General features: G+C 44.6%; 1 protein-coding gene across 2 annotated transcripts in view; it reads right to left on the bottom strand.

Annotated features, from left to right (window-relative positions):
• The window catches only part of CPEB2 (cytoplasmic polyadenylation element binding protein 2), a 51,212-nt gene extending 38,641 nt beyond the window's left edge, over positions 1–12,571 (bottom strand). For both annotated transcript variants that reach the window (XM_015862762.2, XM_015862761.2), the window contains exons 1-2: positions 10,839–12,571; positions 8,442–8,720 (exon numbers count right to left, since the gene is read on the bottom strand). In XM_015862762.2, the coding sequence (XP_015718248.1) occupies positions 8,442–8,720; positions 10,839–12,143 (1,584 nt within the window). In that variant the 5' untranslated portion in view covers positions 12,144–12,571. The remainder of the gene's footprint in view (positions 1–8,441; positions 8,721–10,838) is intronic.
• Positions 12,572–17,985: the final 5,414 nt, after the last annotated feature.

The following is a 17,985-nucleotide window of genomic DNA, read 5'->3' on the forward strand; positions in this document are numbered from 1 at the left end:
GAGGCTGTGGTATCTCCTCCTTGGGGATCCCCAAATGCTGCCTGGATGTGGGCCTAAGCAACCAGCTCTGAGTGTCCCTGCTTGGGCAGGTGTTGGGTCACGTCTAATGGATGCAGACATCCCTGCCAGCCTCAGCCACTCTTTGACTCCGTGAAGTATCACTAGCAGCTGTACTTCAGCTTTGCTTTGGTGAAGCTTTTAAGCAAGGATTCTGATATAGTTAATACCAGCTCACTTGCTTGCAGATCTTGGAGAAAAGGAAAAATAAAGAACAGCAAGTTTGTGGCATGGTTTAATATAGCTTCACCTTTGCAACATTCCATTTTGCAACTTTTTTATTTCTAAATTGAAAGGTCTTGCGCTGCTGGAAGCAGAAGAAATAAGCTTTCCCCATTCACCTCGCACTTCAGACATTTCATTTCTCTGAAGCTAATAATAGTTATTTGAATTGTATTACTTTGTTTCCGACAGTGAAAACATAATACAGCCATGCACTGCACAATATAAAAACGTTGTGAATGCACTAAAGTAGAATTTAAATACAGGCAATACAGGCATTACACTCTGCTAACTCACTACTATCATTCTTGTCCTTGGGTAACACGTACGTGGTAAACGCTTCAAACTTTTAAGATTTATTCCAGCTCTGAACATCAACTATTTCCACTAAAACAATTCTATCTGAAATGCAGCTACCTCTAAAGGAGTGAGATGTCCTTCAAGGAAAAGCTTTATTTCAAACATTTGGGCAATTAAGGCTTTATAATGTTTAACTGCTACTTTATGTTCCCCAAACGCGTACATCATATTTTTAAAGAACAACTATAATCTATGCAAATATGAAGCTTTCATTTCAAAGCAGAACTTAAAAGTATGTCAGCAATGTAGGTCATATCCACAAAGGTTTTCTAGAAAGTTCTGCTGCAGAAAAATGCCCACAGTGCTCTGAAGGGGAACAACGCTATTACAGCACGCTCAGCTCCATCAGAAAACTTGCACTGTGATTTTTGTTAATACAAGCACAAAAACTACTATCGCTAAATTGATGATTTCACGTAATCTCCCATACATATGAACGTAGAAACACTTCCATATTGTTTTAAAGGTCTTTCCAGGTTGATTTCGAAGATCACCTCTTATCCACCTTCTTGAAATAATTAAACTAGATTTATTAACATAAAGGCACTGATACCTAACAGTATGCTAACATGCATATACGTATGTATTTCTAAGCTGTCCTGACATGAAGAAGTCTTATCAATCCTGTGCTCAGAAACAAGTAAACTGTGGTTGTGTCAGAAGGTCCATGCCTCAGTGGAATGTCACAGCATAACACCAGCTTTTCCCAGGGCTGATCAAATTAACTACTCCCAAGCACTGCATATTCTCACACTAGTTTTTCATCTCCTTATAACTGCGGAAAGATTTGAATCTTGCCTGACCTACCTTTCCAATTATAGAATCAGATCTGCGTACAAGCATGGAAGAACAGAAAAGGTGTTCTAAAGATTCAGAGATACATCACTCTGATAGAAGTTGTCACCTCAGAAGCCAAGACTAAGCGAGCAAATTTACAGAAGAGTGGTATTTAATTTCTATTTGGCCCTAACTAGCAATTAGGGGAAGCATGAAGTATCCTATGCAGAGGATGCAGTCAGCCCTAGGACTGACAGATTTCAGATGTACTCCCCTCAAATATCGAAATGTGGGATGAATGGCAGGAAGTCGGCTTTCTCTGAAGAGCCACTTTCAACACTGAGCTGTTGAATAAAGCATTTTTCTTAGTCCAAAGTATTTAGGACTTCATAGATACCCACACAATTTATGCAAAGACTATTCAGTTAGAGCATTTGCAGAGCCTCAGAGCAGTCACCTCTCAAAGCTTTATATTGTCACTTATACATAAAGTAAACACAGACGTGGTCAGAAACTATTAAATTACAAATGCAATTTTGCTAATCCTTTCCGCAAACTCTAAAAATAGATGTTCACAGTTAAGCAGCAAAATACCTTTGAATTTTAGGCACATTTGTTAAAGCACTGATCTGTAAGAGCACTTGAGGTAAAAAATAAAAAACAACTAAGAAAACAGGAATCCAGACACAGGTACTGAATTCAGTAAATGCTAATATCTTTACAATATGTTACTTTGTGTGTCCCTCCACATTCTGAATAAATCCAACAGTGGCTAAAAACAACTTACAAGTCATAAAGCTGTTAGTCAGGTTAGAGTTCCGTCTTGGCAGCTGCAAAAGAGACTCTGTATCTTTGACCTTGACGATTTAAAAGCTCAATTGAAAAAACAACAAAAACAAACCAACAACTTTATCCTTTATCATTTCCCAAAGTGAAGGTTAACACACTTCCATTTTTATTTTTTGCCTTAAAAATGACCTGAATAAGAACGTTTTCTAGGACTAGAAATAACAACTAATTTAGTTGCAAAGTTCCCACAGATTAAAAAAGTAAATGAATGTACTCCACTGCTCAGTGTTAACATTAGGAGTAATAATATGACAATACAGTATAATATATACTTTAAGATGTCATCATTTACTAACGTTCAAACTTGGAGTCATTCTGTTTAGTGAGGACATACTGTAATCACATGCCCCTTGCTGAATCCCTCAGTATCATAAATGAGAAATCCAATACTAAAGCATAGAACTTACTACAGTTTTTGTTCTATAAAAATGGAAGCAGAAAGCTTTAAAGCAGACACACGAAATTGCTCGGTTACTTTACACAGTGTCATTAGTGGTAACAATGAACTGTAACGTCTTATAGACATCTGAGAACAGTCAACTTGACAATATAAGTATTTTGAAGTCAAAAATGACAAAAATCAGCTGCATAAGCCAGCTAAATAAGGCCTAAAATACACCAAGAACAGTTCTTATGGCTAAGACATGCCTACTTCCCAGATACGTATGTATTTAAAAACAACAACAAAAAAATCCCAACAGCATTTTACTGCATCCACAAGGGAATACTTCAGCTCAAGAATATACATCCATGAACTGGCAGCAAACCAGACACATTATGGAGATGATTAAGAGCTTGGCAAGACTGACTTACGAGGCAACACCAGAAGGTTTGTTTATGAATAGCTTGGACAACGTAACTAGAAGATCATTATATGAGACATTTGAAGGGGAAGCTTTTATCCAGAATTACTGGAAAATCTCCTCCAGCTCACAGCTCCCAAAAATATCTGGTGGCTGCTCCATCCCTGGAGACATCCAAGGTCAGGCTGGAGGGGGCTCTGAGTGACCTGATCTGGCTGTGGGTGTCCCCATTCATTAGGAAGTTGGACTGGACAACCTTTTGAGGTCCTTCCCAATTAAGTTCTAGGATTCTGCATCTTTGCAGTCTTGAGTACTGGAATATAAATACATCAGGGCATACAGTACAGGTACACTTGGACAGGTCTCAAGTGAGAACACATTCATTTTAACTTTAGAGAATTGTGTTTTGGCACAGTGAATGAGGTTAGATATGCTACTTAGCATACCAATGACATATATGCCATCATATGCTAAATATTTTGTTCAATCTTCCTAATTCCAATTTTTGCATGAACTAAGCAAGCAGCTGAGTAACTAAATTTTAGTAAGAATTCTTAGTTTAGAAAAAGATAGAAAAGCATACATACATTTACATTACACATCTGACAGACATTCAGTTGAGTCATCCCTTTGCTTATCTATCTAGTCACCAGCACTGTTTGTTCAAAAGTACTGAACCTGAAGTTAAGAGCCTGTAAATAGGCTACACCCTCCAATTAGGGATGTCCTCGGTAGGGTCCCCAAAATGCAGAAATCTGGTTTTGTGCATAAGCTTTAGTGATATTTAATCATATCCAGGCACCCAATCTATTCCATCAGAAACCCCAGAGACACTGTTTTATTGCATGTGTTGCCTTAGTACAAATAAACAAGAAAAGCCTGGCTTATGAGTGCTCAGACAATCACACTCATCTGTAGACTAAGATAGCTTCACAGGTAGATACTTTCAAGGTCTTCCCCATTTAACCAGAGCAGCAAAATTCTCAGCACTTCTGAATAAACTGACAACCTATTTAGGAGTAGAAATATGGCAATTAAGAACCTATAATGAAAATGTTACTCTTCAGCTAGAATTGGCCAGTATGTGTATCATCTGAATAGCTGCCAGTTAAGACAACAATGCACACTCAGTAAACCACCTTAAACTGACACACAGACAAACTGACATTCTGGGTGACTGTAAGACAAAAGCAATGTGACAACAGCTGAAATTAAATACCTAAAAACTAACACCTGCTGGAAAGTACCATTTTAAAATTCATTTCACTTCAGAAGGGTTTTGTTTTCTTTGCAACTTCAACAATCTTCAAAATAAACAGAAAAAGTAAAATCCGCATTTCTGAGACTGTGCCTCACCACACAACTCCCGGCTGGAGAGCTACGCTCAAACACAGAAGAATGAAGTCCAGCTTTCAGGACCACGAACATTACATGTACTGTTTGTTTGAACAAACAGGAAGGACAAATCAAGGTGAAAAACACCCAGACATGCCATGTATTTCCTGAATTCAAAAGAAACACAAACTAAACTTGTATTCATTTCAGTTAGACGCTGTGTTTTTACTAGAATGAAAATTCTTCTTATTGAACTCGTCATAGCTTTTCATAAGCTTACTTGCAAGATATTGAGAAACATTAAATTTGTATCCAAATAGAGTTAGTACACAATTATATATATATAAAACTAATATATATATGTGTATTTAGAAGTGGTTTATTGTTTTCCTCACCCAATGAATGTAAATAGGGAAAAAAAGCAGACACAAAACTCTACCTTCTGTGGTTGTTTCAGACATGGAAATGCTCAAAGCATGTTTTTTAAGAGAAATCAGTTCCAGGGATTACAAATGTATTTTTAAACTTTATACCCCATGTTCAGCTGTGGGTTTCTTTCTTTTTTTTTTTTTTGGTACTGTCTTATCAGGGAATAAAACACCTGTAACACAAGACTGAAGTGGAATACTGAACTGTACCCAGTCAGTGGTGACAGGTTTGTTCTTCTAGAGAATTAGGTTACCTAAAAAGGAGCCTAGGTTCTCTTTAAGGAGAGAAGTAGGCTACTGCATTAAAATGCCCAAGTTAGATAGTGTGACATGCATTTCTAATTGTTCCCCAGTGATTCCAGTGCACGGCAATAATCCTTTCCTATGTGGAGTACCTGTAATGATACAAGCAGCGTGACAGAGCTAGAACTTGTAGTTACAATTTCGTCTCTGAAAGAGCTTTAGTCAATGTATTTTATGTGATCTTAAGATCTTAAGGGGGAGGGGAAGCTTCTTACAGTAAGTCACAAAAGATGACTGTTGATTTATACATGAACAAGTTAAGTCAATGCTATCGTGGTATTTTAACTACTTCTATTCTAAAAAACACAAAAACAAACTAAAATTCCCAAGACATCCTTAAGCAAAAGCAGCTTTACTGTAACCAGTAGAGCCACTGAGAATGCAGCTTCACATGGGATCTCCCTCACTTTCAACTATGAAGTACAGAAAACCTGCTTTCATCTGTTCAATGTATAATTTAGTTATCAGTACTAAATCATACTAAGTGTCCCGGATATGTTAGTTTAATACCAAGAAACATTGCTTTCATCAGTATTAGTGTCAGCTCTATTTTGGAAACCCCTCTCCATCAACGCAAACACCAAAGAAGTTCCGAAGGGATAAGCTTTGATTTTTTTATACAATTTCTGTGCTGCTCTTCTCACTGACATTGAACATCAAACTTAGCAAAACCAGAAAACTTTCACAAATGCTCAGCAGAACATGAGTGATCTGCAGGAAGTCCATCAGTGAGAGCACTGGCTTTTCTATGTCCTCAACTGCTAAATGCGAGTTAACCAAAAAGCTTTAAAACAGCTATAGCTGAAGTTTGGAGGAGCGATGCTTTATCCCCTGCCATGCAAAATGATGACTGCAGTTAAAACACTGATGTGCGGTCACATGGAGAAGTATTCAGCAAGACTGGCAATGATGTGGTACTTGTTGAACAGCCCTGTGAGGCTGCAGTCACTGAGGAAGCTCGAAAGTAACAGGGAACTTGTACATACATGTAAGTGTTCTGCCATGAGACTTCAAAATGCCTCAAATGACTTGTTTTTTAATGTCTGCAGAAACGGCTACTGTATCTTTAAGAATCCTCAATCTAAATACCTCAGCCTTTTATGGAAGGAGACAAGCAGAGCACAAATTAACAAGATGGGTGTTTGACAGCACTACAATTGCCAACACAAGTCCTGATGAAAAGAAGCACCAGCTCTAAACTCTATTTAACTTTTCATTGTGACTTCTAGAATTTAGCAGTCATTACAAAGAATCAACCATAACAATAGTATAAAAACTGAAAAATAAGAACACCAATTCAATGTAGCAAAATAATTTATGGAAGCATCTAATGTTTCCACAATAGCAGTAGCAAGCCTTCAAATAGGAGTATTTTTACTGATTTCGGCAGCTATGACTTCATACATGCAAGAGAGATTGACATGTAAAACACAACTATAGCTGGACAAGAAGGTCGAGCTAATTGGTGGCTCTGCTGTTCTCAGATGAGAGGAATAGTGGAGCGCACCCATCATCTCCCTCCCCAAAAACCACCCAAACTTAATAAATTTATGTTTCTGGAGCTTTTCTTCCCTACCCTAATGTAATGAAATGCTTTAAATTATAGTTGGAATGCACAAGACTTTTGTTTAGACAAAAAAAAAAAAAAGAGTTCTTCTGTATTAGATGACCACAGCAGATGCCTCTTACAGTTCAAAGCAATAGTCATCCTGCCTTGTAAAGCATGCTGAGGAAGTAAAAATATTCACAACTTGTACTTGCTGCCCATAAATTCCTGTGGATATATCACCACACTTTCCACATATAATGGTGTTAATATTTTTAACCCAATTCCTTAGCTAATATCTTGAGAAGACTGTGTTAACTTGAAGCTCTTGAAGCACACTGCAAAGCACTCCCTATCTGTAATCTGTTTTTCTTAGTTGATCAGGTTGAATGTAAAGAGTGGCATCTTTTTTGCCATCTTTTCACCCGTGAGGAAATAAAAGACTCAAGATCTTCCAACTAACAAAGCTACTTAACGGAACAGGTCTTCAGAGAATGGGCAAATCCTCCCAAGTTCTCAGGCCCAACTTCAGCATGGCCCAACCCCGCTGTCAGCCCCATGAATACTGCCAGTATCAGCACTCGCTCAGGCAGTCAGCACGTTGCTTCTCATGCCAAACAGAACACCGCTGAAATGCTAAGAAAAATAGGGACCTTGGTGGGAAACCCGGTCCCTAAGAACACCCTTTTGCCACTACTACAGCCACATTCAGTTTAGGTTGCCTAACTGATGCGAGTACATCTATACAAGTTATAATACAATCACGATGACAAATCAAAACGCTAAATTTCTAAGTGTGAGACTTAAGAAAACAACTCTAATAGCCGTGTGTTTCTTCACCTCCACATTCTAATTATTTTCCTTCCAAACAATCATTTTTACTTTAGCTGGAATACAGTAGCTCAGTGTAAGACAGACTAAAGCTGATACAGGCGTGAAGGAAATTAAAGAACATACAGTATTCATGGACTGATCTGCTATACTTTAAAATGCATAGTTTCTAAATCAAATTACCTAAGCTCTGTTTTGTAACTTAAAAGAGTAACCTAGAATTTGTTTAAATAGTAACTGAAAGTGGCATCTGAAATTATAGTTTTCAGCTATCAAGAAATGGTAACATTAAGTGAATCCAAGAGAACGCATAATGAATAAGATTGGATCCAAACAACAATGGATGAGGTTGCAGTGATGTGACTTACCTAAAGTCACAAAAGAAGTCACTGGCAAAAATCAGGATTCATAGAACTGACACATAATAGCCAAAGCTATTTGATATTTATTAATATCAAAGTTGCTAGAATGCAGAGGCAGCAAATCTTTCTAATACACAAACGTCAGACTAAATGACCAGAAAAAAAAGACATCCATGATCGAGATTCAGAGCCGACTGCGAGGCTGTGCAAGAAAATCTGTGTACAAGGATAAGTGAACAAAATAAAGCCACACCCAACTCCAAATCTTCAAGGGATTTATAATAGGAGTGTTGTGATAAGCAGAAAATACTTGCTGGATTAACCATATTTGCTCTCGCTGCATTTCCATCTTTTGAGACAGACAATATTCTTAGTTAACCATAATGATCATCTATTGCTCAATACACTGAAAATGTTGGTGTTGGTTGCCATTTAAGAGTAATAATTGTACATAAACGCTAATTTCAAACTGAGTATCGGGACAGTAACCACTGCTGAATTCTACTTGAGTGAATGCAAACAAATGCTACACAGGTCTATGAATACACCAGTTACATACCATCCTTACCTGCAAGGGAAGGAGAGTATTACTGTTGTTGTCAGTTCGGAAAACATTATCTTCAATCCATGATTTCGGAGTCAGTGATGGAGTGGAGCGAGTAAATTTAGGTGGAGCTATGACATTACCAGAAAAGGGTTTCTTCAAAGGAGAGATCTGGTTCATAGTTCCTGGAATTCCCATGTTTCCAGTTCTACGATGGTCTCTGCCATGCATTCCTCCCCAGGATATATTTCCTGTGCTCCAGCCACTACTCTGATTGCTCCATGGTGACTGCTTCAGAAGAGGCTAAAAAGAAAGATTAACTCATATTATTTTGAAAAATATTTGAAAAGGGTTTTTTTTTTCCTACTTAAGAAACACTAAGCAGTCAATGTTCAGGTTTCTATTAACTACTTTTTTCCTCATGTTGTATTAGTTCATTACTGAGGCCATGAAGGAAACGTAATACAGTCATAAGAAGTCGCCTTATTGCAACTCTCCCTCCTCCACAGTCCCTGTATTAGCAATTTAGGTTTCCATCCTTGCAGGATCTGCCAGGATCCTTCACACGGATTCAGAGGGCAATGCCAGGGTTGAGCACGGTGCTACAAAAAGCATCAGGCCATTTAATCACCTCACTGATACATTCTATTTCATACTAAGATATCTGGAAAAAATAACACAAGAATTTCAAGTCGCTCATTTTATATCAGCGATGAGGATTTCAAAAACTAAAATTCAGGTTCATTTTTCCACCCCAATATTTTGAGTATTACCATATAAGAGCAAAAAGGCACTGATTACTGTGCAGAGAATCTGTTTGTAGAGCTATCTGAACGTTTCCACATTAAAATGCATTATTCTGAAGCCACTGCTCAAGTATTTCTGGAGTCATATACCGGACTATCCCTGGAATTCCACAGCTCACTCGCTCTCGTTAAGAGATTTTTCTCCCTACTTAGAAGCAGAACAAAGTATTTATGTACCTCAATTACTAAGCTCCTCAATATGAAAACATAAGCTCTCTTCAGAGCAAAGATTTTACAGGGTGAGAAGTTTTGATTCCTATAGCACAACTTGTGCTGAGGACAGACCCCGGCGGCCGCTGTACCACCAAGAGGTGGATCCACTGAGCCCAACTGACAGCGCAGAGCACGATTTACCTTCGGTGTTCTAAACCTGGCTGCTGGGGAAAGGCTTTTCTCACCACGCAAACGGGTGTGGGGTGGATATACTAAGTTTAAGCTTAAAGCCGAACGCAGCACTTCTATCCCAAAGGCTGCAAGCAGCCCACAGCCTGTAGTTCCATTTAAAGCCCATCGACACGTTATGGTTTACACAGAACTTTCTGAAGACATTAAGATAGAACTGTAATGCCCTCTCCCCCATGAAAACAAACAGAAAAACATGAAGGCCGTTTTTGGTCAGGTAATCAGGCAAACATCCCATTCTGTGTAATTACAGGTAATTACTCTGTAGAACTTGAACGCTCCGGCTGGAATTTTGGGAGAGGCCAGCGTTGTGTTGTGAAACAAACCTGAGGAGATAATGCCGAACCCTAACATGGCTCTAACACTGCGAGCTGGGCTGCCATGGGCACAGCTTCGGGTTGCCTATAGCTGATAGAGCAAATGAGCGATAGAACTGCTGTACGGTGCGGGGACTACTCTAAAAAGTGACTGATAATGAGGAGAACCAGCTCTGCACCACCACGGCCCAGAGTCACTCTGTGACACCTCGTATGGGATCCCAGCTTTGGGGTTATGAAATTAATGCCGCACAAATTAATAGAACACGCTGTTCTATTAATTTTTAAGGGACAATTTATGTTACAATGAAAGAAAAACGAGGGAGAGGCCCGTTGTCACCAAGGCCTTTAAGGCCGGCAGGCAACGAGCGCGGCTCTACCTTCCAACAATCCCTATTCTGTTCCAAGAAACAATACCAACTTCCATTTTAACACCGAACTGTCACAGTGCGCTTGGTTACAGCCAGCACTGAAGCCACACAGCCCGAAGCGGGTGCAGCCCCACGCCATTTCGGGATCGGCCGCGGCACTGACAGCGCTGCGGGCGGCCCCGGGCGGGGCGGGCAGGGAGCGGCGGGGCGGCCGGGAGCTGTCACGCGCATTGTTCGGGGCGCGCCGCGTTCTCCACATGCCGACGGGGAGGAAGCGGGGGGGAGGTGGGGGGGGGAGAGAAATATTCCGCCGGCGAGGCCCCTTCGTGAGGCGAAACGGCGTCTCCGGGGGTTGCGGGAGCGGCGCGCCCCTCCACCTGCCCGCGGAACGGGTGGCGAACAGCGGCCAACCGCCTCCGCCCGAGCGCCGCCGCCGCCTCCCCGCGGTGCCGCAGGTGCCCTCCCGCGGCCGAGCCCCGCCCGGGCTTCCCCTCGTTGCGGCGCCCCCCGCTCCGCTCCCGGTACCTGGTGGTGGTTGTAGGAGTTCCGCTGCTGCAGGAAGGCGGCGGCGGCGGCGGCCGCCTGGTGTTGGTGCTGGAGCTGCGGGCTCACCGGGGACCTCCGGTTCTGCTGCTGTTGCTGCTGCTGAGGTAAATTCATCTGCGGCGGCGGCGGCGGAGGGGGGGCGGCGGCCGAGAAGGGGCTGCTGAAGGGCCCGGCGCACGGGTTGTGAGGAGACACCGGAGAGAAGCTCTGGAAGAAAGCGGGGTTGATGGACGACGGGATCCCCGGGTAGAAGCTGGTCTCGGACTCCGGGCTCGGCGGCGGCATGGCGCTGATCTGCCCCCCGCCGCTGGACACCGGAGGCTGCTGCGTCTGCTGCGGAGGCGGCGACGAGGTCTGCACCGACCAGGGGGTGCCGAAGCCGGGCAGCGGCGGAGGAGGAGGGGAAGCCGCCGAGGAGGAGCCGCCCCCGCTCTGGTGATGGGGGCTGGGGATCTCCGGGCTCTGCAGGCTGCTGAAGCCGGAGCCGAGCCCGCCGGGCAGGAGGGTCCCGGGGCTCCCCAGCAAGTGGCTGTTCGGGGGGGACTCCATGGGGGGCGGCTCGGCTCTCGGCCGCGGACGAGGTGGAGACGGCGGCGGATTCACGCAGGAGGCGGCGGCGGCCACCCCCACATCGGGGTCGGCGGGCGCCGGTCCCCCCGCGCGGGAAGGGGCGCCCCGCTCGGAGCCCGCCCGACGCTCGGCGGGGCTCAGGGGCCCGAGGCTCGGCGGCGGCTCCGGGGGGCGAGCGCCGAGGAGCTGGAGCTGCTGCTGCTGCTGCCTGCGCTCCTGCGGCTGGTACTTGTCAGTGGGGTGGCTGAACTGCTGCTGCTGCTGCTGCTGAGGGGGGTGGCGATGATAGTCGGGGGGGTGGCTGCCGCCGAGCTGGGCTGGGCTGAGCGGCGGCGGCTTCGACTCTTTCCTCTTCTGGCTCGGCGGAGGAGGAGGCGGCGGTTGCTGCTGCGGTTGCTGCTTGTTTAAATCCTGCTGGGGGCCGAGAGCGGGTTTAAAGTCGGAGGAGGGGTGGCCGGGAGGGGGGTGTCCCGGCGCGGGGCCGCTGCCCAGCCTCTCGCCGCCCGGCTGCTGCTGTGTCACCGCCGGCGGCCGCTCCTCCTGCGCGCCGCGGGGATGCGCCGGGAACAGCGCAGAGGAACCGGGCGCGGTGGGTGAGAAGGGGCAGGAGGAGGAGGAGGAGGAACGGGAGGCGGCTGCCGGCGAGGGGAAGGACCACGGCGGCCCGGGGCTGGGGCTGCGGCTGGGGGCCGGCGTCGGGCCGGGGTCCCCCATGGGCCGGCGGGGCTGCCCCGGCCCCACGGAGAGACAAAGGTAATTAACCTGGGGCGGGGGCGAGCGCTGCCGCAAAGCGCCGTGTGAACCTAAAAATAACCGCTTCCTACAATAAAGCCTTTTTTTCCCTCGTATAACCCCCGCTACGCTATTTACAGAAATCGGAGCGTTTGGATAATAATAAATAACCCTTTTTTGTCAGCCCTCCCCACCACTACGCTCCCCAACCCCTCCTCTAATTTTCACGCACTGATCCCATAGGGGCACCCCCTCCTCTCACACCCCGGGGCTCCCCGAGCCGCTACACAACACCGCGGGGCGCCCCCGTCCCCGGCCGGGCGCCGGTCACCGAGCGGGGCGGGCGGCAGCCGGCCGTACCCACAACGCTCCCGAGCGGGGCTGCGCTCCTCACCGCTGCCCCCGCCCCCAATAGCGGCTGCCGGCCGGCTGCCGGCCCCTTAAGAAAGCCGGAACATCCGTCATAGTCGCGTCACAGTCCCGCCCTCCGCCCGACCTTGGTAATGAGCCGGCGGTCCCGCCTCCTCATGAATAATGCACGCTCAGAGAGGGAGGGGATGCGCTCGTACAGCCGGACTGAAGGTGGGCGCTACCATTTAAAGGGCGAGGGGAGAAGTGACAGCCTTTAAGAGACACCCCGAAGATCCCTCGGCCTTTTGCAGGCCATTGACCACACATCCATCCTGAAGCGGAAACCAACCCAAACGGAACCGTTTTATTGTGTTCGACCAGCTTTCGTTTCCGCGGAGGAAGGTGCGGGTCTGAGCCGTGGTTTGTTCCGCCGCACCGTCCGGCGGGCGGGGCGCCCCGCCCCTCGTTTGCATTGACGCAGTCAGGCCGTGGTGCGAGCTTGAGGGGGGGGGGTGTTGAGGTTGGGGTGGGTACAGGGCTGTGTGTTGTGTTCCTGCTATCAACCCATCCCCACCGTGCCCACTAATCGTGTCCCTCAGTGCCACAGTTCCACGTTTATTGAGCGCTGCCATCTCCCTGGGCAGCCTGTTCCAAGGCATCACCAGTGTTCTTGAGAATAAACTTCCTTACCTACAACCTGAACCTCCTCTACACAACCGGTTCCCTCAGCTGCTCCTCTTAAGGACTTGTACTCTAGACCCTTTGCCAGCTCTGCTGCCCTTCTTTGGACACGTTCTAGGACCTCTTTGAGCCACGAAGCCCATCTTCTATGACCTACAGTGTTCCTGTAGTGAGAAGTGACCCTGCATGGATGTATATGTTTAGATATCATAGATATAAAGGGCTGACAATAGCAGGACTAGGGGAAATGGTTTTAAGTTAAAAAAGGGAAGATGTAGGTTGGATTTAGGGGGAAGTCTTCACTAGGAGAGTGGTTAGGCCTCTGGAACAGGCTGCCCAGGGAGGTTGTGGATGCCCCGTCCTTGGAGTGTTCAAGGCCAGGTTGGATGGGGCCCTGGGCAACCTGTCTAGTAAAGGTGTATGTTTGGTGGCCCTGCCAGGCAGGGGAGTTGGAACTACATGATCCTTGAGGTCCCTTCCAACCCGGGTCATTCTGTGATCTGTGATTCTGTGTGATATCTGTGCCACCTTGCAGCCTTGCCATGCAAATACATGTGCAGCACAGAGGACTAATTGCTACTTTCGTTTTTCTTATATTCCAGTCGATACTTCAGAATTGTTCGTTATATTGACATCCAATCTATTTCAGGAGCTCTGCAGCCATCTTACAAGTAGCAAAAACAGGGTACAGATCAAGGCCCTGTTGATTGCATGCTGAGTGAATGCTGCCAGCTGAGTGATGGTTGCTCCCTGAATAGCAAGTTGCTTCATGGCACAGTCCTCATAAACGTGGCTTCAGAGAGCTGTAGAACTGGTAGGATCCAGCTTCCCCTTGCCTTCATGTCACATGCCTGATGTTTGGTTATGTGCAAGCCTGAACAGAATCTGTCCCACACCTGGGACATTTGCTGGCATCTAACAATGGTGTAGTAGTGCTGAACCTATAGTTCTCCCCTATAGCCAGCTGCCTGTTGCTAGCAAGTAAGGCAAGAACTTCTTTGACAGTAGTGTTTGTCCCTTTGACTGAGTCCCAATTCTTGCAATTCTTCTAACAGAACAGCTGTTGTGGAGTTCACAAGATCTTTTAAATCAGCTGGAAGACAAGAGTACTCACGTCTTCAGTGACAGCTTCTCTCTGCCATGGTAGCTATCTGCCCCAATTATGTGCAGTTATTAAAACAACTTTCATAGAGGAAATCTCATCTATTTTTAACCGTATATAAAGTAAGCATCCGCTCTGAATTAGTTGCCTAATCTTCTGCAAACAAGAGACAGGTGCTACCAAAGTGATGATTCATCTTTCCCTAATAAAGGTACATTTAGAGAGAGAAACCTCATCTCTCCTTGCTGGTTTTGAGGAAAGCTCATGTCTGTATCCTGTCCAGGAGCTCTTTGGTTCTCATTGATCTTGTGGTACTAATAGGCTTCTGGACTCTGGCACAAGCAAGAATGTCCTTACTGAGTCAAACCACGCATCCTTCCAGCTGTGCATCCTACTTCCTCCTGTCTCTGAGAGCTGTAAGCTCTGAGCTCCTGTTTGCTGTGGCCACAAATTCTACCTTGTTCATCAAATCATTTCCTTTCAAGAAGTCATGGCCCAGTCGTTGGAGTTTTCTTTTCCCTCTCCACTCCTCAGTTTCTCCATTTGACCATGTGGCCTTCACACTCCGGTGCTTTATTTTTATTTTTTGCTTGTAATCCTGCTTTCTTTTTTCTTAGCCGCCCCTTTCCAGACCTATTTTGGACTGGGCAGTAGGAAAGACTGTCTGAAAACACAAACCTAAAAGGATGTGTAGGAAGCTTGACATTCTTAGCCTCTTCTTTCAGCTACCTCAACTGTTTGCAGCTTGGAGGTCTGCTAGATTTGCCTTTCTCATCCAAATTTCAGAGCAGAGCCCCTATCCTGGGTGAGTTGAGGGAACCAGAGGGAGTCATGCAGTTCCAGTAAGTGGCTGAGAGGATACAGCAAGCACCAGGAGGGGTGGGTGTCCAGCAACATGCGATATCACTGCATGTAACACGTGCACTGAAAACAGCAGATGTGACAAAACAAGCTGTCGGATAGGTAAAACCATATATACCTAAGTTATGGCTCTGGCAGCCATTAATCATCTTGCTTCTGTCTATTCACTGTAACAGACATGCCAGATGTCCACTTCACTTGGGAGGCCTGTGCGGAACTGAGGCTAACAGCTCTCCAGGGTTTGTCAGTGCAGTAAAGACAATGGCCATCCGAGTTTGTCTTGCTGTGTTCTGCATCATCCACTGTGCATGAAATGTTGCGTGCCAAGTTCAGCAAGCAATGCTATAGAAGAGAAAGCATAAAGACGAATCACAACAAGCTGTATTAAGACAAATCTAGGAAGCTGTAAGGGTTCCAAAGCAGCTCTTCTGGCTGGAACTGAGGTGGCATGAAAGCTCTCATCTAGGCAGTACTTCTGAATTGTACCCCCGAGCGGTTATTGCCTCCTCTAGAAATTGCCATGCACAGCTTAAGTTCTTTCCTTTTCATAAAACCAGGAGAATAACACCTGTTATTGGCCAGCGTTAGAGAGATGGTATTATTGTGTGAGACAGAATTTTGGCCCATCATTCTGCTCTTCTGCTTGAACAACAAAAAAAAAAACCCTAAACTTCTAGTAGTTATAAAAGCTGGAGGAAGCTGTACTGAAATGCTGCCTTCCTTGGAGTAGTCTGTGGGTTTAATTTCTTTAAAAATGCAGGTTCCTGATCTAGACGTACCTTCTTCTAATCAGATACCACTAAGGATGTGTTATAATTTTGGGGCATTTGTGATCAGTCATGAAATGGATAAAAATCAAACTATGATGCGGAGACTTTTTTGTATTTGCAGAGTTATTTCACTGCTTCCTTGTTTTGTAAATTACCACAGACACCAGAATATTGGGAACCTAGCACACGAAAAAGCAAATAGCCGTGCTTCCAGAATCTGTTGTTCCCCACCTATTAGTTTTCTTGGAACGTCCCAGTGGCTGTGATTTTGAATATGGGCCACAAATAACATGCTAACCTTAGAATTAGCTTTGCTCTCATTCCAATACTAAAAGCTGCTTCTCTGGCTTTTTTTTTTGTTTGCTTTTTTTCTTTCACGTTGCAGTTAAAAGTAAACATAGCTACAGGTAGTTAGTACTAACTTCAAAAAGCCTTTTTGTTGTGGAGTGGCTCAGCACAGAGAGTATTTGTGGCTGCTTGTAATGCAACAAACTCTTCTTTCCAGAGCCCACAGCATTTATAGGTCTTTCACCACTTACAGTGATTTACTGCTCCATTTGACCCTTCTTCCAAAGCTCTGCTGCTACGAGAAAGCATTTTCTTTCTCTTTGCTATTTTCTCTCTTTTCCCATCTTCTCTCTGGTTTGTTCCTGGGCACCTTTTTCCAAGCTCTGTATTTTGGTAGTGCTGCCTGTCCTGCCTCAGTCTCAGAGGCTCTGCTGGTAGGTCTGTCTTGATGTCACCTGTGGTTGGGCTGTTCGGAGAAGCACTGTCTCCTGTCTGTGGTCTGTGGCACGTGTCTGCTTCATACATCAGCCTAAGCTTTGAAACGAGCCTGCATGTGCATTCCAGGAACAGCACATTGTTCTAACTGGTAACAAAAATACATGACTAACGTGCTTCTGATAGAGTCGCTTCCTCTTAACCTTAAAGTTGATTTTTGTTAATGACTTCTTCCTCCCATGGAAACATGGAAAACAGTCTGGGACTGCAGGTTGTTATTCAGTAAGAAAAACAGATGATGAGGTTTGACATTTCACAGGAAAAAGATGTCTAAAGATTTATACCAATGTGTTTTATTTACTGTTTTTCTGTTCTTGGTTTTTTTAAACCCTGAAAACCAAAATCATGCAATGCTACAAAGGAGGTGGGCAAGTCTTTGGCAGCAGTGTGAGCAGTCTGTTGAGTCACAGTAATGTACATTCTTTCCCAATGCTTTTTTTTTTTTTTTTTTTTTTCTTTAAGAGAAAGAAATTGTTAATCATCTACATGTAAAAAATATGGAAAATAAACCGTTGTTTGATCACTGTATGTCAGAATAAAATTAAAAGCAGAGAGAAAACATCACACGAGGGTTTGACATAGTTCTCTTCGTTCTCTTGCTCCCGTGCCCATGTGCCCATGTTATGTTCATTTCTTTTAAGCTAAAAAATCATGAAACTCATAGATGAGCAGCATTTGTTCCTTATTCAAAGCCCTTCTTCCGCCACGAGGGTTCTGCTGCCTGCTAAGCTTGCAGGATATGGGTTCTGGTCACAGAAATGCAAACCAGTGATTTAGTCTGCTTTTTCTTCTTTTTGCCTGGAGTTTAACCAGCACATTAGACTAATATTTTCTTGCTTGCTAGTGGCAGTTTCTGTTTCTTTCTTTCTTTCTTTCCTTTTTTTTTTTTTTTTTGGTGGTGGAAGTCATTAGAGTTTCTCCCAAGAGAATCACTGCCAAAGTAAACAAACATCTTCATGAAAGGAAAATAATGTCTGAGGAGCATTCAGAATTCCATGTTTTACAGAGGAGTATTTATGGCAACCAACTAGTGAATTAAAGCGAAAGAAATCCCATTACTAGTTTGCTGCTTCTGCTGTGCTAATCAAAAGTGGCAATTTCTGCTCGCTTCTCTGCCCTACAGTGCAGGGTCTCAGTATAAGCTGTAATTTAAAATGAAGGAAGATATGAGATGAAACTCTTTTTAGAAGTAGTGCTATGTTGGGTTTGGTTTTCCTTTTCTTTTATTCTTTTCTTTTTTTCTTAATTGTTGGTAATTGCATAGAGCTTCTGCATG

This window comes from Coturnix japonica, chromosome 4 (assembly GCF_001577835.2).
Source record: "Coturnix japonica isolate 7356 chromosome 4, Coturnix japonica 2.1, whole genome shotgun sequence".
Lineage (NCBI taxonomy): Eukaryota > Metazoa > Chordata > Aves > Galliformes > Phasianidae > Coturnix > Coturnix japonica.